The 23,041-nt window shown below is 44.2% G+C and overlaps 1 protein-coding gene across 1 annotated transcript; it reads left to right on the top strand.

Moving 5' to 3' along the window:
* The first annotated feature begins 17,686 nt into the window (after nt 1-17,686).
* LOC4341678 (WRKY transcription factor WRKY28-like) lies at nt 17,687-19,288 on the top strand. The gene is made up of 3 exons (XM_015786092.3): nt 17,687-17,914; nt 18,022-18,444; nt 18,526-19,288. Exons 1-3 carry the CDS (start codon nt 17,771-17,773, stop codon nt 18,970-18,972), a joined length of 1,014 nt encoding a protein of 337 aa, XP_015641578.2. The 5' UTR covers nt 17,687-17,770; the 3' UTR covers nt 18,973-19,288.
* The last annotated feature ends 3,753 nt before the right edge of the window (nt 19,289-23,041 follow it).

Genomic DNA, 23,041 nt, shown 5'->3' with positions numbered 1-23,041 from the left:
CGAAGTGGAGCGGAGGAGAGAGAGGAATCCGTCGAGGCTGCGTGCTGTCACTGTGGGCCGAGTTCAGGCCCAACTACAACCCCCATTATATCTATTTTAAGTTCACTTTAAGCCCTCAATTCTTCCTCTATATGAAATCACATACCTTAACCGTAAAACCGGGTATAACGCCTCCCTCAACATATAAAACCAGTATAAATCAACTCATTTCGGTGATTTTGAAAGCGGATAAGTTTACCGTGGTTAGACTTGCTAACTCGATGCTTGCGCCCCATGTGTCAGTTACATTCATTTCTCCTTTCCAACCTCTCCCTCTCCTCTCTTCCTCTCTCTCTCTCCTTGCAGGCAGCAGCGGAGGCGAGACAAGCCAAATGACGCATGTGTTATGTTCCATGTTCCTAAGTGTTGCGGCGTTCGATGGCAGCTTCGAGGCAGCGGCGAAGGTGCTCGCGTTCGTCGCTGGAGGTGACGGCCTGATGGGGTTGTCGTCGAGGTGGCGAATATAGTACTCCTGCAAAGATTTCGTCAATCGGTCAGCAAGACGATGGCCCTAATGGCTGTCATTCCTGAGGCAGTGCTGTGGCTGTAGCTAGCTGCCATGAAGGGGCGGACCCAAGCCCTGGGCAAGCTGGTCCACGGCCTAGGGCCTAGGATAAAAGGCCCAATGAGATATATGCATTTTTATAAGGAATAAGTCTATTTTGCCTCCTTTCAGCCATGTAAACTTTGTGTTGGGCCAAAATTCCCATGGGGCGGCCCAGGCCTTGACCCATTTCTAGGTCCGCCCCTGCTGCCATGCAGCTATAGAAAATACCAGCCGAACAGACCCGATGACGACGGTGTGTTAGCACACATGCGTTTCTCTTTCTACAGCTAACAACAGCAAAACAGAACACTACACATGCCTAATAGACTTATTCCTTTGAAGTCGGAATAAGTTCACTTTGGGTCCCTCTATTTGTTGCCCAGTCCGATTTTCGTCCCTTGGTCGCAAAACCAGGTACGAAGGGTCCCCCAAGTTATAAAACCGTGCAAAAGAGGTCCCTCGGCAGTATTGTGCCCGGTTTTGGATGACGTGGCGCCTACGTGACTCCCTTTGACTAGGTTCTCGTCCCACGTGGCATTGACGTGGCGCTTACGTGGCAATTGGATTTCGGGAAAATAATTAAAAACCGTGGGACCCACATGTCAGCTACACAAAAAAAATTAAAAAAAGGTGGGACCCATGTGGTCCCACATGTCAGTCTCCCTCTTCTCTCTATCCCCTCTCTCTCTCCCCTACACGGCAAGCAGAAGGACGAGCAGCAGCGGCCAGCGGGCGGTGGACGGAGCGACGGCGACGGGCGGTGGGCGGAGGGATGGCGGGCGGCGGGCAGAGGGCAGAGCAGAGGGGCGGCGGGTGGAGGCGGAGAGATGACGGGCGGCGGGCGGCGTGACGAGAACGCTGCGAGGGAGGAGGCGAGCTCGTCGGGGAGGCCGGTGGAAGAAGAGGCGGCGCGAGTCGGCCAACGGGAGGGAGGGAGAGGAGCGGCGGTGCGTGGGGGTCGGCAGCCGATGGGAGGGCGAAAGAGTAGCGGCGGCTCGCCGACCTCTCCACGCTAGTCGGCATCCCCGTCTACTCCCTCTACAATCCGGTGATGCTCGACGGCGGGGAGCCGTGGGTAGGGCTCGACGGCGACGGGCGGAGGAAGAGGTGCACAGCGGACGGCGGCCAGCGACCGTCTCCGCCCCCTAGCTGCACCTGCGAGTGAGCCCTAGTGGACGGGGAGGGGTCGGCGGTAGGGGGGAGAGGCGTCGACGGTGGTGGAGGGGCAGAGATGGCCGCATCGATGTCGAGAACGGGCGAGCGAGGCGGGGCGGCGAGTCGCCGCTCCTCTTCCGCCCTCCCACCGCCATGGCACCGTCGCTCCGCCCACCGCCGGCCACCACTCCACTTCCACTAGCGGTCCCTCTGCTCCGCCCGCCGCCCGCCGTCCTTTCGCCCACCGCCCGCCACCCCTCTGCCCTCCGCCCGCCACCCCCTCTGCGCCGCCGCCCTTCCATCCACCGCCCGCCGCCCCTCTGCCCTCCGCCCGTCGCCCCGCCGCTCACCGCCCGCCGCCCGCCACCCCCTCTGCGCTGCTGCCCTTGCACCCACCGCCCACCGCCCGCCGCCCCTCCGCCCGCCGCCCGCCGCCCGCCGCCCGCCGTCACTCCGCCCGCCACCCCTTCTGCGCCGCCGCTTGCCCTTCTTGCTGTGTACGGGAGAGGGAGAAAGGGAGGATAGAGAGAAGGAGGCTGACATGTGGGACCACATGGGTCCCACCTTTTTTATTATTTTGTGTAGCTGACAGGTGGGTCCCACGGTTTTTTATTATTTTCCAAGGATCCAATTGTCAGGTAAGCGCCACGTCAATGCCACGTGGGACGAGGACCTAGTCAAAGGGAGCCACGTAGACGCCACGTCATCCAAAACCGGGCGCAATACTGCCGAGGGACCTTTTTTTGCACGGTTTTGTAACTTGGGGGACCCTTCGTATCCGGTTTTGCGACCAAGGGACGAAAATCGGACTGAGCAACAAATAGAGGGACCCAAAGTGAACTTATTCCTTTGAAGTCGGACGAAAAATTTTCGTTTTATTTCGTTCAAAAGAATTCCTTTCAAGTCCAGAACGGCCTTAGGAACTGGGCCGTTGAAATTAATGGGCCTCCGTGTTGTTCGGCCTCCCAACAATTCACGTGCTTTTGACTTGTTTGATGGGCCTCATGTTTGGGCCGGCGAAAAAATGGTGCTTGACAGGCCGAGCGAGCGGTAGCCGTCAGGCGAGCCGCCCCCCTCCGCCGCCGTCGCCGCCGCCGCCGCTCCACGACGCGCGCGTGCCGGCGGCCGCCGAATTTACCGGGAGGCGGCTTCAGTGCGCGCCTGCACGCGCGCGGCTGGATCCGATCGCCGAGTCTGACCCGCAACCCCCCCGGTGCGTCCATGCGCGGGTGACCACGACGGCCACCGCCGCCGCCGCCGCCGCCGCACCGGACGGCTGCTTCGACCATGACCAGCAGCATCTGATCTGTTCTGCTTATTGCCGGTAATGGGATCCCATCTGATTCTGGTCTGATCTACTGCTGCTAGTGGTTTTGCCACTCGTTTTCGACGTGACGCGCATGAACTCGCGTGAGATAAAAGTATGTGTCAGTTCCGCTGATGATAAGTGATATAACCCCAGAACTCACGAAGTTCCGATTTCAATTTGATTTGGTAATTTCGAAAACAATAGCCACTACTTTGGAAGACAAAAGCTAGCAGCTGCAGCTGACCGATCGACCAAGCTAGAGTATGGCTTAAGCTTCCATTGCCATTTAATTACAGCGAATGCGATGGAAGAAGGTGGTTGTGTTCACCTGTGTGAACCAGAAAAACATCAAGTTTTTTTAAGATAATAGATATAAGTTCGATATATCTAATTATGTTCTTTCATTTTGTTCAAAACAGCAATCTATCCAATAACCTAATTAAACGAATCTGGGATGGAAGAAGAGAATGTGTCAATTAACATCGATCGAACCAGAACTCTCTGGAATTGAATGGGCAAAAAGCTAAGCCATTTGTTTGCAATCTGTCGGTGCTCGTGGGCGGCGTGAGTTTTGACTTTGACGTCGAAAAGTCACTTGCGCCAGCTTGGTCGTCGCGGTTGACCATGGCCCGTGGACCACTCGCAAAGTCATCTGATCAAAATGTGGCTGGATTTTTTTTTCGTTCTTCTTTCCTTCCAGATATGTCGTCCATGCATGCGTTACATGCGTACGTGGGCTAGCTAGCGTTGACCCGTGCCAAACTGATAATAGGCTGGCCGGTCCAACGTTGAAACTTGAACACATAGTGCATCAACATGGGAAACGTTGACATGGCCGCAAGAAATTAATTCAGCTCATGGAAAGAAAGGCTTTTGTAGTAGTAGTAGTAATGCGAGGGAAAGTGTATTTATCCCTCGAAAGGACGTCCCTTTGTCTTCGTGTGTCGTCTAAAAAATAACTACTCTTTGAAGTTTATAAATATTTAATAAGAAAGATAAGCATATCCCACTTAATGCTCATTCTGTTTTTTTTCATAGATGACACTGGTAACTTTTAGACACACGTTTGATAAATCGTTTTAATCTTTTTTTTTTTGCAAATGCGTAATGTCGACGGGTGATTCCCGTAGACCGGATATAGAGGGTATTGGGGTACATTGGTACAAGGGTCCACGTAATACGACATCAAGCAAACAAAAGACGAAGATTATACTGGTTCAGGCCCCCTAATAGGTAATAGCCCTAATCCAGTTGATGTGGGATTATATGATGGAAAACACAGGTTACAAAGGGAACAATGGAACTCGATGGATCCGGCGAGATCGTAGTCAAGCTGGTTCGACTAGATCCCCGGCGATTTGGCTCCTGCAGGCTCCGACTTTGGAGGCTGTGGGGGTTGTGTTGGCTCTGAGATTTGATGCCCTAGGTCCTCCTCAAGAGGTCCCTTTTATATCGCAGGTCAGGCGGTTTCCAAGTAGAACTCGGAGACATCAGACCCTACACGATACATTGACGACCCAGTCTTGTCTGAGTAGGACTCTTTTCGTCCGTAGACTCCGTGAAGGATTTCCTTAGTGTATGCAGAGAGTATCCGTATGCGCGTGGGCATGCCATACCGATATGTGACGTATATCGAAGGGTAAAGGGTATACCTAACCCGCAACCCTAACACGTAAGATATAAATATGCTTAAAGTTGATAAAATAACTGACAATAAATTAAGTAATAATTATTATTTTTAATAAGATGAATGATTAATCGTGTGTCTAAAAGTTAACGGTATCATCTATAAAAAAACGAAGTTAGTTACTCACTCAACAAAACATATAAGTAAGTTTAAGTTTAACTTATAAAATTAGAAATAGATTTGACTATAAATTAGGTTAAAGTTAAATTTACTTTTTTATAGGTCGAATTTTGAAGGTTAACATATCACATACTCCCTCCGTCCCATAATATAATGTATTTTGATTTGATAGGATGTGACACATCCTAGTATTATAAATCTGGACAGTACTAGGATGTGTCACATCTCACCAAAATCCCTTATATTTAGAGATGGAGAGAGTATTAAAATATTTTGATGATTTTCTACATGAAATATACAAAATGAGATAAAAAGTCCATATCCATCACCATGCCAGTTGCACAACACATGCTGCAGGTACGAGGCATATATGGAAATGTTTGACATGAACACACACATATGGCGCCATATTTCTAGCAACTCCGCACAATAAAGTCCATACATCTTTAATGCGGTAATTGATCAAATCCATGTCAACCCCGTCCAGGCAGCAAACGTAGGGTACGGTGCAGAGCGCCAAAATTAGTCAGGTTTGAGAAAGCTTCTCATGGTTTGACCTAACTAATTTCGCCGATCAGTTATTCGTCTTCAGTAGATTCACTCTACAATTTACCGAGACTAATTTTGACCGTGTCACAGACGAACCGAGCTACTACAGCTTTTATTAGCCAGTATATTTGAGTTGAACAGTGCCGGCCGGTAATATGGCAATATGACTCACATGTCAAAACAACGACGAGAGGCTGGAGTTTATAGCGCTTTAATGAGATAAAAATGAGAGAGAAGAGCAGCGGGCTATAGATCTGTAACCAGCTACAGCACGGACTTCAAGACGTAGTGTGTATAACAGGTGAGACCATATATCAATAGTATAGTAAGCAACTATTGTATAAATTGACTATTAGATTGACTATAGATAAATTGGAGTTAGTAGTGGGCTATACTATTAAACTTGATCTGACTGAGATTTGTTCCTCCTAATTAATGTAGGGCAGACATGAGGGATCTTTTTCATTTTTGCGGTCGATTCTTTAAAAAAAAATCTGGTGGATTACCCAATTGACACGTACTCATTCGGTTTGAGCAAATTAAGTACTACTCCATGTGGTAGAATCCTAATCAATTAAACAATTATGCTTAACTAGGAATCTTAATTCTAATGATCCACACGTACCTAAACCAGGGGCAGTTGTGTTTTATTAAAATTTCTCCCTGTCTGCTCAACTGAAAACGTGATAAACGGGCACGAGATTAAAGTACTACAGTAAAGTAGTATGGCGCGTGCAGCAGCTGGCATGTGGAGCACAGGTTCCACGCGCATGATCAGAGAGATTAGACAAGAACCTTCAGGTACATGTTGGTCATTTGATATGATTGGTAGTACTACTACCATGGTACTAGTTCAGCACCATTCATCGTACTGTTCGGTTGTTTAGCCCTTCCTAAAATTAAATGTAGGGTCTGTGAGTTTATAACGGTCCATATTTGCCAAGCCGGGCTCATCCTTTAAGTTGTTTCTCCATTTAAGGTCGAGTGAAGAGTTTATTTGTTGTAAGCTAGAGACAACTAATTCTTCGGCTAAGAACAAGATTAATGCCCTGTTTGGAGAGTTTAAAATTCCGAGAAGCAGCTGGTTGGTAGTTAGCTTCTAAGAATCCGGAAAATATGGGTTTACCAGCTTCTGGCTTCCAATTCATTTCCTGGATTCTACAACTACAGCTTCTCAGAATCTGTACCAAAAGCTGTACTGTTTGGGGAGCTTTTGATTTTGGGACAAGCTATTGCAACTAGCAGCTCCCACAAACAAGCCATAAGTCGGACTCAACACAGCCATGCCGGAGGAGCCACCGCTAATTCAAGTCAAAAATTAGGGCCTGCTTGGCACAGCTCCAGCTCCAGCTCCATCCCTCCTGAAGCTGGAGTCCAGCCTCCACTCCCTCCTGAAGCTGGAGTCCAGCCTCCACCAGAACTAGGAGTGGAGTTAGGTGGAGCTCTCTCACAAAATGTACTAGAGTTGTGGAGGCAGCTCCACAACTCCACTCCAGATTTAACTCCTGGAGTTATATTTAGAAGTTGGAGCTGTACCAAACATGCCTTTAGACAATGAAGGAGGAGGTCTTGTTTTTAGATGGTATTTATTGGGTGCGTTTTTCAACAAAAATATAGGTTGTTATGGAGTAAAATCTCGAAATATGGGTGACATGGATGGTTTATACAATTTTACCAACGAATTGATTATTAGTGCTACTCTGAATCAAAAATGATATGGCGTCAGTTTGACCTATACGACCGATCGATGGTCAAAGTCGTCACAAGTCCACCAACAAACTACAACAAAAACACAAAGGAAAAAACACACACAGACGACGTACATACGCTATATGAATTCTGTAGCGACAAGTGCACGTACATTTACCAGTACGTTCCATGACTTTCTCTCTCTTATCTGTCTACGTCCGTATAAACAGAAATACCTCGAGTGATACGTACACCTTGATCGAGCTTGCATTTCACGTACGTACAGCAAGTCCGATCAGACCGATCGATTGGTCGTCGTCGCCGTCGACTTTGATTAGTTAATTCACTAAAAAAAATGACATGTCAACTCAACGCTCGCGCGAGCTACTAACAGATGAAGCACGCATGCACACGAGCGCACAGGAGGAATAAGAAGATCGAAGCCCACGACGGCGACGGATTAACGACCGCCGGAGACGACGACGACGACGACGACGACGGCGTCCGGCCGCTACTGCTGCTTAGGAAAAATAAGGCCCAACCTGAATCAGATACCGTTTTCAAAAACTCGGTTTTTTCGTTAGCATATTTTTTAAACTGCTAAACGGTAATATTATCTTATAAAAAATTATTGATATAAACGTTATTTTAAAATATCAAATAAATATATTTTTAAGTTTTAAGTAATCAAAGCTGCTATTGTGCTAATATTTTTTTTTGTTTTACGTGACCTTAGTAAGTAGTAGTTTTGGACGGATTTGAGGGTACTAACTACTTTCTCTCCTCCTCTCCTCCGTACTATAAAAAAAATTAACTTCTAATTACGAATTTGATCGAACAAGTGTAGTAAGAAGCTGGTCTTTTACGAAGGGAGATGAGGTGGGCAAGTCATGAATTCGCTTCGGAAAAGGACGGGGGACAACGATGGAGGTTCTCACCGGTCGTGTGAACGCGTGCCTAGCCAGGCAGGCACGGTCGCGGCCATTTTTTCTCACTGGACGGAGAAAATGCTAAGCAATAATTCATTATAGTCACTTGGCTAGGGGCACATGACCATGATGGTCACCAGTGGCTCGATCTGAAGTTGTGTGTGGTAGCTAGTGATTGGCTTTGAAGATCGGTTATGTCATACTTTTATACTCCCTCTCTACTCGTAAAGAAAGTTATTTTGGACAGCGACATGGTCCACAAAACACAACTTTAACTTCTTGTTTCTATAAAAATATTTATTGAAAAGTGATATATGTATACTTTTATGAAAGTATTTTTCAAGACAAATCTATTCATATAATTTTTATATTTTCAAACTCAACAACTTGAGAGTTATTCATGATTTATATTCTCAAGGTTTTGACTTAAACATTATCCTAAATGACTTACTTTACGAATATAGAGGGAGTACAAGCTAAAATAAACAGATTTGCTAATAACATTCGAGACAAAAGTCAGATAAAAATTATAAATCAATGATCTTGAAAATTCGTGGTCGATGATTTTATGCCTCGTGGCTTCCTTTTCTAAGTTCAACAAAGACTGTTCTAGTATTTGGATGTTTGGCTGAGCCTATCAACCGCGCCTAAAATAAGGTGAGTGAGTAGGTTACGATCAATTATTATAATCTTGGAAATGGATTCTTTTGATTTTTTTTCAAAGAAACTTTTGGATAATTTTTTTTCATAAATTCATATTGTTTAGCAATTTGAGAAACATGTTCATTATAAACGAGGAAAAATAACCACGAATATTAGGGAATGACCTAATATCAAATAATTAGAAGAGATGAGACTTCAAACCCAGATCGTCTAGCCCACCACCTTGTAGAGTTAGTCGGAAGACCCCCGGGCGTTTCTCATAAATGAGCAAGGATGAGGACAATTTCATCGAGCTTACCAACGAAGTCGAGAACAATGACAGTTGGTGGCAATGCCACCACTGAAGCCGTGGAGCATGGAGACTCGGTAGATTTACCTCGTACCGTACCGTGGACTACTCATACGTACTCCTAACAGACAACTCTACGCATGTTCTAGAGGAGAGAGCGAATGTGGACCATCGAGAATAGTTCCGACGAAAATGAAAAAAATAGAGAAAATGGAATGCACCACTAAGAGAAAAGGGGATATATATGTATTTCAAAATAATGTGTATATATAATGAAGACGTGATAGAAAGATTAACTTATTTCAATTCCGATGCTAAAACAAAAATAACAAAAAAATATTGCCTTTCAAATTTTAAGCAAGGCTATGAAAAAACTTGGCTTTTAGAAGATCTGCCGCTTAGATTTTTCTGCTGATCATGGAGTAAGTTGGTGAAATAGCTACTACAAATCTGGGTGGCATGCAGGACCGGATCAGGAATATATCTTTGCGTTGATTAATTGATCGAGTCATCCTAGCTGGATTTCGTGATCTTGATAGTCCGGGTGATACACATGTACGCCCACGGGGATTAATTTCCACGCTGAAAACGATAGTCCAACGCGAGCAACTTTCGATTAATTACCAAAGAGCTGAGCTAGCCGCCATGGTCAGGTCAAGGCATTGGAGTGTTTCTTGTTTCTTCTTTCTCTCCGTCCTTTTCCATTTCTCCTTAATTTCCACGGCACCTTCTTTGGCTGACCTTTGGTTTCATCGGTGGTGATGGTCCTAAACAAGCTAATTTACTCCAGTATAATCGTGCTGCACTTGACTCGGGAGAGCTACACGTCTTCTAGAACTTTTTGTGCATCAAAATAAGTAGGCTTAAGGCTATATTTAATTGGGACTATTTGTTGGATTATGGCTGTGGATTATTGATCTGAGTATATCAAAAATTAAATATTCTTAATAAGGAAACAAATAGCTTAAAACAAATTATCTAAACAACACAATATAATAGAAGATTTTTGGGGGAAAACATAATTTTTAAAGCACGGAACAAATAACCCGTTTCAATAATTCGATAAATAAAGTAAATAGAAACCGACTTAATTTTTTTTAGGGGGGGGGGGGAAACAGACTTAATTGACGAAGTGACTAGGAATTCATTACATTTTAGGCGATTGTTCTATCTAGAACTTACATCCTCTAGAAACCAGTAACTTGATCAATTGACCAGTGATACTGCAATATATATACTCCCTCTATCCCCAAAAGACTCAATTTTTAAGTTTTCGTGTCCAACATTTAACCGTTCATCTTATATAAATTTTTTTAATTACTATTTTTATTATTGTTAGATGATAAAACATGAATAATACTTTATGCATGACTTATCTTTTATTTTTTTAAAAAAAATATTTTAAATAAGATAGACGGTTAAACGTTAGATACAGAAACCCAGGAATTGAGTTTTTTTTTTTACCGGAGGAAGTACGCATTATTATCGTTTTCTCTGACCTTGTCGCATTGTCAAATTAATGGTCCGGTCTTACGGAGCACTATCAGAAAAAGTACCGTTGAGTACATGAGTTACTACCCAAGAAAAACAGGTAGTATTGCACCTAGCTAAACGTACAGATGCAGGAATATACTCGTTTTACAGTTTTACTCAGACCCGCACGTGCCTAATTACTCGATTATATTGTCAAGTATGAGTGGTTAGTGGCAGGCAGATCGTAGACAAGAATGTCACCGGTGTTGAAATTGCCGGGTGAAACCATGGGCCGAAGGAACTGGGATAAAACCTTCGGCGAGAGTCTAGTAAAAACTGATAGTGTAACTAGTCAACTTTTTTTTTCGTCTCGTATTTTACAGACGAAATCTATAATTTATTTTGTTATTAGTTTACGTCTAATATTTCAAATGTGTGTCTATATACTTTAAAAACTTTACACATATAAAACTGAACACACCCTATATTAGTATGAGTAAACTGCTAGACAGTGTATATGTAACAGGTAGAATATCGTAGTTGTTACGAAAGTGAGCGTATGTAGCTATGTTCAAGTCTGATATTTAGCACAGTTGTTCATATTTATGACTAATTGATTTGTTATTTTACATGTGATAATTTTTGAACTACTACCTTTCAATTTTTCTTTCACAATATCTTGCATCAAAATTCATGTTTATGTAATATATCCAACTTGCAGTTACACTGTTACAGTGCACTTACACTCTATTACATATCACTTACACTCAGTTACACTCAGTTACAGCTTATCAAAATTAGATTCTACAATAGTTTTTGGGACTATCTAGAGAACTGTCGAACTTTTAAATCTAACTATAGTATAATTACAATATAATTTCGTATATAAGTATAATGTAACTCGTATATAAATATTAACATAATATATGTAACACTATATCTAAATTATATAGAGATGATAATGTAGTTACAGTTCAGTTACATAATAGTTACAATGTAGTTACACTGTAGTTACATTACAATTATATTGTAACTAGAGTGTAACTGGAGTATAACTAAAATATAACTCATCTAACTTCTAAAATCCATGCAACACATCAAGTAGCAAGCATGCACGCCTTCCAGGATGGAGGTCCTGGTTTCGAGCCCCTGCAAGCGCACACGCGCCGATTTTTTTTTCCAAATCTCACACGAATCACGGCGCAGATCGCACGGTCAAAAAATCAAAAACACGAATCACGACGCGGATCGCACGGTCGAAAAATCGAAAGTTTTCAGCCTCAAAAACTGTCAACAGCTAGCTAGCAAAACCGATAGTTTTTTCCTCTAGATTTATGATTTATGATAATTTATTTATTTTAAACATGTTATATCTATTGGTTGAAAATTCTGTAAGATTCAAAGTTATATACATCGAAAGTAAGTAGTCCATTATTATTTTAGTGGTAGAATGGTGGTTCGTAAATTGTAAGTTTGCATCGGAAAAGTGATTGGAATAACTGGTGATCGATGATATGTCAGCGGCGGTCGCAAAAGGATTGCACGTCAATATATTAGAAGAAATGAGTGTTTGATACACACCGCAATCAGTCAGACCGACTTATGCCAAGAAAAGAAAGACAGAACAAGAACAAAAACCAAGGAAAAGGAAGAGACTACTACGGTGACTAAACGCGACTCTAAATAGTAAGAAGGGGGTAGAGCCACACTACCCTCCCAAGAAAACTTCAAAAGTAGCAACGCCAGCTAACGACCAAATATAGTCCTCGGAGAGGATACACTCTAGAACTACTGAGACCGAAGAGAGGGTATAGTGCAAAGTCTACTTTTCCGGAGGTGAGTTATTCTGGCGATTCAAGCGAAATTACCACGAAAGAAAAGTAGAGCAGGTAGGTAAGAGCATCTCCAACAACTTTTACATCCCATTCTCTAAACCAAAATTTAGGCATTTTGAACGAAAATCGCACTCCAACAGTCTCTCCATCCCACTCTCCAACTATCCGGATGGCCAAATTACTTTCCTCACTAGCCAAACTTAGCCAGCCTACTCCACTTGCCATCTGTGGGTCCCACCACCTTCCATACCCTTTTCCTCTGTTGGGGAGCAATGTGGCCAAGAAGGAGAGCCGATGGTGCAACCTCATCGGTGACCGAGGGCGTGGCAACGGCGCCGCATCGGTGGCCTCCCGCCGATGGTCGAGGCAGTGGCGCCTTGTAGTGCAAGCCGGAGAAGCATGCAGGACCACCGCCATTGTCCGTCGGTCCAGCGTCGCCGTCGCCCTTGCCGACGCGAGCAAGAGGGCCCACGCCGCCATCTGCCTGAATCCGCGCCGCCACCCGAATCCGGCTAATACTTTGCGGGCTTCCGCCAGTGACCTCTTGGGGAACAAACAAGCAAGTGGTGCCGTACGTGCAGTCGCCGCGTTCGCTCACAGCTTTCTGATTTGATTTTGATATATGCAGTTAGTTTGTGCCCAGTTTTCTGCACTGGACTACTTGGTGGGCGTGGCGGCTGGTGCACTCCTCGCCGAGTGCAGCCACTCCGTCCACCACCCGACCTCGCCTCATCGCTGTGCCTGCTGGATTCCGCCCCGCTGTGCGACTCCGCCCCGCACGGATTTGGCCGGCGGCGTGGATTCGGGGCCGCACGGCCTCCGCACCCCGGGTCGTCGTCGAGGTCCCCGTTGCCGAGGTCGTCGTCGCGAGCCGCCGCCACCGCCATCGTCTACGCCGTCTCCTCGAATCCACGGCGCCCGTCGTTGCCTCCACGTTGTCTCTGGTGGTGTGGAGTGGGTGGAGAGAGAGAGAGAAAGAGGGGGGAGGAGAAAAGAAAAATTAGAGAGGAGGGGTGAATAAGAATAGTAGGGAGGCTGACACATGGGACCTACTGTCATACACTTAAAATGGATAGCGTAGATGGAGAGGCGGTTGAAGTGGGTAACGAGTTTTGACTGGCTATATGGGTGTTTGGAGAATCTAATTTGGAGAGATTGTTGGAGATGCTTTAAGTACTACTCCCTCCGTCTCAAAATAAGTGCAGTTTTGCACTATTTATGTTTAACGTTTGACCGTTCGTTTTATTTGAAATTTTTTTATGATTAGTATTTTTATTGTTATTAGATGATAAAACATGAATAATACTTTATATGTGACTAAATATTTTTAAATTTTTCATAAATTTTTTAAATAAGACGAATGGTCAAACGTTGGGTACGGATATCCACGGCTGTACTTGTTTTGAGATGGAGGTAGTAGTATTTTTACCTGTCATAGAGGGTTGGGGGTAAATCTAAATTTACCCGTGTACGGCACGAGAATTCCATAGAGGAGGAGAATGACGGCCCCCAACCCCCATTGAGTCTCCTTTATGGAACAAAATAATAATAATGATTCCAAGCCTCACGACTCACGTCACGCGACAGGTGTACCACTCGTACCTTCTCGTTGGAGAGCTTTTTTTTTTTCAAAGCTCTGGCGCACGTGACGGATGGCGGGCCGGCCGGACGGACGCCGGGACCGCACCAGCAGCAGCAACAGCAGGACTAGTTCGATTTGACGAACCGGACGACCAAAAAAAAAAAAGGCACCCACCCACCCACCACGCGACGCACGGCCACTCGGACAGCAGCCGCCGCCGCCGCGAGACGGCGAGAGGAGAGAGCGAGTCAAGGTCCAGGACCGACAAGTAGTAGTAGTCGCCTCGCCTCGGTGGTGTGGTGGCCGGCCATTCCGGGAAACCAACGGCCCAAGTCCCCCGACTCGCGTCGCGGCTGGCGGCAATCGGCATCGCCTTTTTTTTTTTTCCGCTGCGACGTGACCGCGCGCCCCCAGCCGCTGACGCTGCGAGCAGGGCCCCACCACCCACCTTTCGATCCGGTCTCGCGGCGACTGCGTCCGTCCTTCGTCCTGGTAGCTCTCTCTTCGACTCTTCCCCTCCTCCTGCCACGTGGAGCGCGCACGTGTTCCACGAGCCAACCGCTACCTGCTCTGCTTTTGTGGGCTGGGTGCTCATTCAGGAAACTCCAAATTACGCAATCCATAAGAGTATCTCCAATACTCTCATATAGTTATATATATTTTCTTCGTTCTATAAAAAAAACAACCTTATATCTGATATTGATATATTTTAATACTATAGTTATGGGGATTTATGGTATATATTATGATATATCTACATTCGATCCTAGGTTGATACTTTTTCATGGATAAAGTAGTCTTCAATTAATTTGGCAAACCAAATTCATTGTTCATTTCAATGGTCTCCCCATCTACCTTATATACTTTGAGTTTATGATAGCGGCGACACTCGAGCTTGCGGGGCTGGAGGCGGCGACAACGGAGCAGAGCAGGAGGCGCACGGAGGCGGTGTTAGACGACGACGGCAGCAGCGGAATACGATAATGACGAGGCGAGCAGGAGGCCACGCAACGGCGGAGTTCCGCTCGCTGTGCATCACTAGTGGGAAGAAAGAGAAGAAGGCAATGGGATCTGCATGGCAAGTGAAGTAGGCTAACCAAGTTTGACAAGTGAGGGAAGGAGTTTAGATAAAGAGTGGGATGGAAAGGCCTTTGGAGGATTTTTTTTGTCTATAATAATTATTATTTTGGTTGGAGAGTAGGATGGGATGCTCTATCTTCCTAAAAATATCATCGAATAAGTGTCTTTTTTTCTAGAAATATCATCGCCGTTTGGTTTTCATTGATAGCCCTTCATTCTGTAAAAAAAAATCATTTTATTCCTTCGAATTACTGAAAGCTGATGAAAACTTCTGCTCTTTCGTTCAGCTTTAGAAAAAGGTAATTACAGTAAGAATATGGTAAAATTCGAAGATGTTCGGTATAAAAAAAACATTTCCGTTTCCATGTTCATATGTTTTACCATTTTTATTTTGGTTTTCATCGGTAACTATTCTCGGCCGGTAAAAATGAAAAACGAGCGTCCGATGATTAGGAATTTCCGTAAGCTTATCACCCCAGTGCCACCAACATAGTCCTACTGTAGTACTTTACCAGTCCATTTGCATGGATTCCTCCAACTAACTGCATATGCTAAACGTGAGAAATGTGAAGATAATGCTGTTGATAGATTAATTCGACCATGCATCTCATCCATGGATCACACACTAACTACTAGGACTACTGGCATCTTGCTTGCTACTACTACTAACCAAAAAGGTTCCCTCGCAACAAGGACACCACCAGAATCTGTATGCATGGCGGCCGTCGCTGGCCAGCACACAGTTTCGGCGAGGCCAGTTCACATGTGACGAAAAATGTGGCTCACAATGCAAATCTGGACAGCATCTTCCATCCCTAATTAGGGTCCTGTGTTGACTAATTAATGGTTTTTTACAAATTGCAATCAGTATTTGGTCAAGACAAGAGGAGTTACAGAGTTAGTAGTACAATGCATCTTCCCCGGGGAGATTTAATGCGCAAATGAGCCTTGAATTTAAAATCTACGACTTTCTTCTAGATTCAGAATTCTGAAGTAGTAGTGCAGACCAATTTTGCCACTTTTGGTTTCGTCCAGTCGAATTCAAGAGAAGAAACCTGTTGAAACAATCCTAGTACCAGTTTCCTCCTCTGCTCCTGATCCATACCTTACCTTTTTTATTTTAGTAGTTTCAACAAACTTTCAACCTACAGCCATACCAAACAAGTAACTAAAACAGTTTAAAAATGGTTTACGGATAAAGTCCATGGCAGCCATTGACTAGTAGTAGTACAAACGCACAAACATACGCATTTGCACCCATCTTTCCACAAAGAAATGAGCAAAAATTTTAAGAAAAGATCAACAAAACTGACCTGGTCTCCGTGATTTCTCTATACTCACCATCGCTGCCAAGTTGCCTAGCTTCCATCGAACATGCGATCGAGAAGAGATCAAGCCAAATTTGTTCTTGGCAACCGGCAGCCTGCACAAGAGGTCCAAGTCTTTCTTTCTTTTGCTGTTCTTGTTGTCAATTGAAAGTCTCGGTGCGTGCTGGGTCCAGATCCAATGAACATTTGGAGAAATTGGGGCTAGGCAAAATCCAAATGCGAGGTTCTAACCGATTCTTTCCTTCCGTGGGAAATCTGTAATCGGATTTGCGAATCGCATGCAGCCCAGATATTCTTGACACAGTTTGAAAGTTTGCTCAAAATGATTTTGAACATGTAAGTTCTGTTCATTAGTGCTAAACTGGTCCTAGAATACAGTGTTTTCTTAATATAAAAACTTATTACACTGTACTAACATTTCTATAAAAAAAAAGAGAAGAACTTTTTCTCAGAGACAGCATCAATAAGACAAAAAAAAGTTACATGGGAAAAAGAGAAAACACAACTAAAAAGAGAAAAACACATATTACCACAATTAACTATTCTCTCTGTTCCTGAAGACATACTTCATTTTTTTCATATTTTAAGTCGTTTTAGTTTTTTCTAATTAAACTTTTTTAAGTTTGATGAATTTTGAAGAAAAATATAGCAATGTTTTCAATATAAAACAAATATGCTATCAAAATATATTTAATATTTAATGAAACTAATTTTATTTTGTAGATGTTGCTAATTTTCTCTGTAAACTTAATTAAATCTTAAAAATAATGGCAAATAAATGACTTGTAATATAGAACGGGAGAGTATCTTTTTTTAAGCTAAGGATCGAGAGCAGAGTGAAAGTAAAATAATAGGGCCGGAGTAATAATTACCAGCTGGTTCATCCCAAAAGGTAGTAGTGAAGGAGTCAACAAATGAATCCAAATTAGCTAGCCTAAATTCTTTCAAGGAGGGCCAAATTGTAACCCTCCTGGTTGTTGGCATGTGGTGTTTTTCCTTGACCCTGCTTGCAGATGCAACCAGCCAGCCAGAAGACTCTTCTATCCTCTTAATTTGACAGAATAATCCCAGATCTAATAAAAAACACAGTTTAATCCTCCTTATTTTCTAAAATGAAAATAGTAGTACTACTACTAATTATCATCACAAATGACATGATTGATGCTACCTTTAGTCTTTAGACCCTAATTATCCTCCACATGCTGAAATGAAAACCACACTGACATTAAAAAAATAAACAATTGATGCCTTTTCCGGAGCAGAAATGGTAGTAGTACTACTAGTAGTAGTATTCTACTGTCAAGACCAAGACGGCGACAATGGCTAAGATGCTTCCTCCTCCGAGCCAGTCAGTCCCCTCTCGCCCACCTTCTTGGCTATATATTCCTCCTCGTCGTCGCCATGGCACCTTCACTAGCTCATGCGCATTTCGGCTCTCGCCTTCTTCGCCTTCTTCTCCTCCTCCTCCTGTTCTTGATTTTCAGTATATTCAATTCATGGATTCGTGGATTGAGCAGACTTCCCTGAGCTTGGACCTCAACGTCGGCCTGCCGTCGACGGCGAGGAGATCATCGGCTCCGGCGGCGCCGATTAAGGTTCTCGTGGAGGAGAACTTCTTGTCCTTCAAGAAGGATCACGAGGTGCGTGGAGAGATTGACAGCTGCGACGACATCGATGAGAATTTGATTGGGAATATTGAAAAAAAGTTTGATTAATTAGTTGTTCGATCTTGTGTCCATCGATCCAGGTTGAGGCGCTGGAGGCGGAGCTCCGGCGAGCGAGCGAGGAGAACAAGAAGCTGACCGAGATGCTTCGGGCGGTGGTGGCCAAGTACACCGAGCTGCAGGGACAGGTCAACGACATGATGTCGGCGGCGGCGGCGGCGGCGGTCAACGCCGGGAACCACCAGTCGTCGACGTCGGAGGGCGGCTCGGTGTCGCCATCGAGGAAGCGGATCCGTAGCGTCGACAGCCTCGACGACGCCGCCCACCACCGCAAGCCATCCCCTCCGTTCGTCGCCGCCGCCGCAGCCGCGGCCTACGCCTCCCCCGACCAGATGGAGTGCACGTCGGCGGCCGCCGCCGCCGCCGCGAAGCGCGTCGTCCGCGAGGACTGCAAGCCCAAGGTCTCCAAGCGCTTCGTCCACGCCGACCCCTCCGACCTCAGCCTCGTAAGCAACGAAACAATTAGATTAATCCATTGATGAGGTCTCCTCGTAATTAACCAACAATTGGTTTTGTAAAACCTTCAGGTGGTGAAGGATGGGTATCAATGGCGGAAGTACGGGCAGAAGGTGACGAAGGACAACCCGTGCCCGCGAGCCTACTTCAGGTGCTCGTTCGCGCCGGCGTGCCCGGTGAAGAAGAAGGTGCAGCGCAGCGCCGACGACAACACCGTCCTCGTCGCCACGTACGAGGGCGAGCACAACCACGCCCAGCCGCCGCACCACGACGCCGGCAGCAAGACCGCCGCCGCCGCCAAGCACTCACAGCACCAGCCGCCACCGAGCGCCGCCGCCGCCGTCGTCCGGCAGCAGCAAGAGCAGGCGGCGGCGGCCGGGCCGTCGACGGAGGTGGCGGCGAGGAAGAACCTGGCCGAGCAGATGGCGGCGACGCTGACGAGGGACCCCGGGTTCAAGGCGGCGCTCGTCACGGCGCTCTCCGGCCGGATCCTCGAGCTCTCGCCGACCAAGAACTGATCCATCGTTAGAACGCCGATGAACTTTGCTCGATTTAGCTGAGATCGATCGATCAATTTACACGGTAAAATTTTAGAGTTGATCGATTTGCATGGCTTTGATCGGAGTTAGGCTAGAGAGAGAGAGGATTAACTGTGTATATTTAGTGATTGATTTTAATTAGCTCGCTCTACACGTGCCAAGGTGGCAGTTTAAGCAAAACGTACGATAATTCGTTGCAATTTGTAATTCAGCTAGAAGATTAGTGTATTCATGGAGATCTATTCAGAGTCTCCCAGATATATATATAGAGAGAGAGATAGTAGCATTGATGTTATCGCATGTTGTTGCGATTGAACGAAAAATTAAGAAGCTAGCACATGCAAATACTTAAATTGGAAGAGGAGACTCTAGATATGAATGAGGACGAAATGTAATCAACATTTGCCGGAATAATTATGTAAGTGAAACCAAACTGAATCAGGATATAGTGTTCAATAATGTTTTAAATTTAGGCTTAGGCCTTCTTTGTTTAGGCTTATAAGCCAACTTATAAGTCGAAAAGTCTAAGCCAAAACAAACAAGCAGCTTTTTTATTTGGCTTTTTTGAAGCCATAAGCCACTCTAACACTATTAAGCCAAAAACTAGGTTGGATAATCTTTTTTGGCTTATATGAGATAGATGTATGACTCCACCACTAAACTTAGGACATTAAATCCACTGGCTTATAAATCATATAAGCCAATAAGTTGACTTAAAAGTCTAGGCCAATAAACCTAAGCCTAAATAAAGAGGGCCTTAGTCTATCAATTAATTAGCTTCCGGCCATTTTGATGCATTTAAAAAAAATATGAAAATAATCAGCCTGTGATTAATAATTAGCCTTCAAATTCCAGTAAATTCCCAAGTGAAATGTTGGATGCATGCATGAAATTATCAAGCATAACTCTCCGGCTACATGGGTGGGATTAGGATAGGTACGATGCGGTGGCCGTTTACGTGCACGGTGGACTAGTCGACGACGAGACGAAGACCAAAAGACGGATCACACGACTACAAAAACTAGCTACAGTAATTAATTACTTGCTCGTACAGACTAATTTACGTGCTGACATGGCAGGAGGAGTGGGCCCCACGTCTGGTTGAGGCGGCGAGGGAGAGAGCCTAGTCCCGGCGTTTATTAGTCAAACACGTGCGGGCGGCGGTCCGGTCAACCGTCAACTCGTCCACGCTGGCTGCTCCTGTACTTCCATCCATGCAGCTTCGATTTTCTTTCTTTTTTTTTTTAGGGAGCTTACGGGGTTGTTTGTTTTGCTCCCAAAGTTTGCCAAAGGTTACCACACATCATGTTAGGCAAGTTTGACTAAGTTAGCATATTGTTTGGTTCATAGCCATACTTGTGGCACGATTCCTTCTCATCTATTTGGACCCCACATGTCATCAACTCAACAAAGTGTGGCACAATCCAATTTTGCTAGCTAAGGTGTGGCTCACTTTTTGTAAGCCACAACTTAGACAAGTATAGCACAAAAAGTATGGTGAATGGTGGCAAACTTAGTATAGCATCTAAACAGCCCCTAGATCTCCTTGCTATCCTGCTAACGTTCGGATTCGGTTTAAACTACATAAAAAGTTTTCCAATAAGGTTTTATTTTGCACACCATTTTTTAGAAAAAAAATGTAGGTATTGTTAACTTCAGAAATACATGGAATCTTCAAAGATGACTATATTTCTAAAACCATTTTAAAGAAAATATAAAATTTTAGATCACTGTTCAAACTTTAGATCCATCGTGGATATGAAATATGGCGCTATATGTTAAGTGGGACTTGAATTTTTATCAGAAATTTCAGACCGGAGATTAAAAAAACATGAATATTATGAAATGACCTAATATCATATAATTAGAAGGGATGAGGGTTTGAATCCGAATCGTTTGGCCCACCACCTTGTGGAGCTAGCCGAAAGTCCGACCGGAGATTTAATTTCTGCTAACAAAAATAGTGGAAAGATAGGAAACAAGACAAAAATTAAGCCAAGAAGAAGGAGCCTAATTAATCCAGACAGAAATAAATCTGCAGGCCAACCTAGCTAGCTGCAGGCCCTCTTCCTCGCTGTCACGAGTTGGTCTTCTCCTTGCTACTTTTTACTACTGCTCCCTCCGTTTCACAATATAAGTTATTATAACATTTCTTACATTAATATTAATGTTAATGAATCTAAATAGATATATATGTCTATATTCATTAACATCAATATAAATATAAAATATGCTATAATAACTTACATTGTGAAACGGAGGAAGTAGCTAGTAGCTGCACGCAACCAGCCAGTGGAAACCAACGCAGTGATGAGAAGCTTCTTCTCCGATTCAGTCGTCGTCGCAGTGAGCTCGTCGCAATCCGCGGGAGATCCATCCATGCATGCATCTGTGATCTCTGTGTGGTGGACTGAATGTCTGAAACACTCAAACACACATACACTTCCGTAGTTTCGTCTGTAACTTTCAGTTCTTCTCCCCACTACTCCTGAATCCAGATATCCAGCTTGACCAAGATGGCCGTGAACGTCACATCGAACGATTGCATCCAGTCGTCCACGGATTAATTAGCTACTACTACTCGCAGTCACCAAGCTGGACGCCAAGATCGATCAATTAATCCAACAAGTCTGAAGGTTCGTGTGTGTGACAGTGACGAGCCTGGAATAATAATCTGACTGATACATCCATGCAGATTATTGGGAATTTACCAGCTTTCCTCCTCGTCGATCTTCTACTAGTAGTATCATTGCATCAGCTTGGTAAATTAGCATCAGTCAGAGAAACGACCAGATCTAGCTATCTAACGAATCAAACGGAGTGAAATAATGCATGTGCGATATAGCCTATTTCCTTTAATCTCATATGGCTACCTTACTAGGACTAGTATAATTACCTACTTAACTTTGGTAACACTAAAACTTTGAAAGTATGTAGTATACGAGTTCGTTTTGGACACGCAGCTTAAGTCAAGGGCACACACGCATACAGCTGTAAATAAACAGTTTGCAGTGGTTAGTAACACACCTGCAAAAACTGCAATTAACCTTAGTTAATTGTAGAGCTTTGGCACTGAAGTGCTCGGAGTAGCTAGTACTTTCAGTGTATTGCTTACTCGCCAAATTTCTCTGAATTTTTTCTCGGTGACCATTGACCAACAGGGCAATATTTAAAGCATGCGTGAAAGCAGATAAGGAAAACGAGAGTTAAATTAAGGTTACCCAATCCAGAGGGCATGGAAATGGGATGACTGAAGCGACGGTTGTTTACTCCTAATTTTGGTCTGAGAATATTCTCGCATACATGCATGTAGACAGTCGGGTAGTGCTGTTGAATTTCCACACTCTGCTAGCTTAGCTTCTGCGCTTGATCTTCAGTTATTAGCTGCCAAAACTTGACAGAATTTTGTTAGGTTTGTTCTTCTGAAGAAAGAATACTGCGCAGTGACTACAGCTAGCCAAGCTAGCATGCATGTACGTAGGACAGTTTATTTTAATGTCATTTTCAACCTTACAAAATATTAGTAAAGTTATTAAAAAAGTGGCTATATTTAGTTTGCTGCTAAATTTTGATAACTATATAAGAAATCCTATCAAAACTATGCCAAATTTTAGGGTAAGGTTGAAAATAACAATAAAGTGAACAAGCCCATATTGACTGCTACTTAATTTTATTTGGGGCCATCGGGGCAGTGTCCAGATAATTCTAGAGTGACCTTGTGAATTGTGAATGTTCGTCCACGTCGGTCTCGTTTGATTTATGTTGTTGAATGGATTATATATGTATTTAATTATATATTTATAGATAAATTTGGAATAAAGTTGACAAATAGAACATCAATTAAGTGGTCCAAGGCTGCGTTCTTCATTTCAATTTCCCAACCTCGCTCTCCCGCTTACCACGTGCAGTCGTGCACGCTTCCCTATCTGCTAAACGATGCGTGGTTATTTTCTATAGAAAAGCTGCTTTAAAAATTCACATTAATTCATTTTTGAAGTTTTTTTAAGCTAATAATTAATTAATCATACACTAATCCATTGCTCCGTTT

This window comes from Oryza sativa, chromosome 6 (assembly GCF_034140825.1).
Source record: "Oryza sativa Japonica Group chromosome 6, ASM3414082v1".
Taxonomy (NCBI): Eukaryota; Viridiplantae; Streptophyta; class Magnoliopsida; order Poales; family Poaceae; genus Oryza; species Oryza sativa.
The sequence above is the reverse complement of the archived record's forward strand: the minus strand, read 5'-3'. Positions and strand labels throughout refer to the sequence as shown.

Coding starts and splice junctions, on each gene's coding strand:
- LOC4341678 (XM_015786092.3), top strand. CDS start 17,771: ATGGATTCGTGGATTGAGCAGACTTCCCTGAGCTTGGACCTCAACGTC. Junction 17,915..18,021: donor CCTTCAAGAAGGATCACGAG/GTGCGTGGAGAG, acceptor CCATCGATCCAG/GTTGAGGCGCTGGAGGCGGA. Junction 18,445..18,525: donor ACCCCTCCGACCTCAGCCTC/GTAAGCAACGAA, acceptor TAAAACCTTCAG/GTGGTGAAGGATGGGTATCA.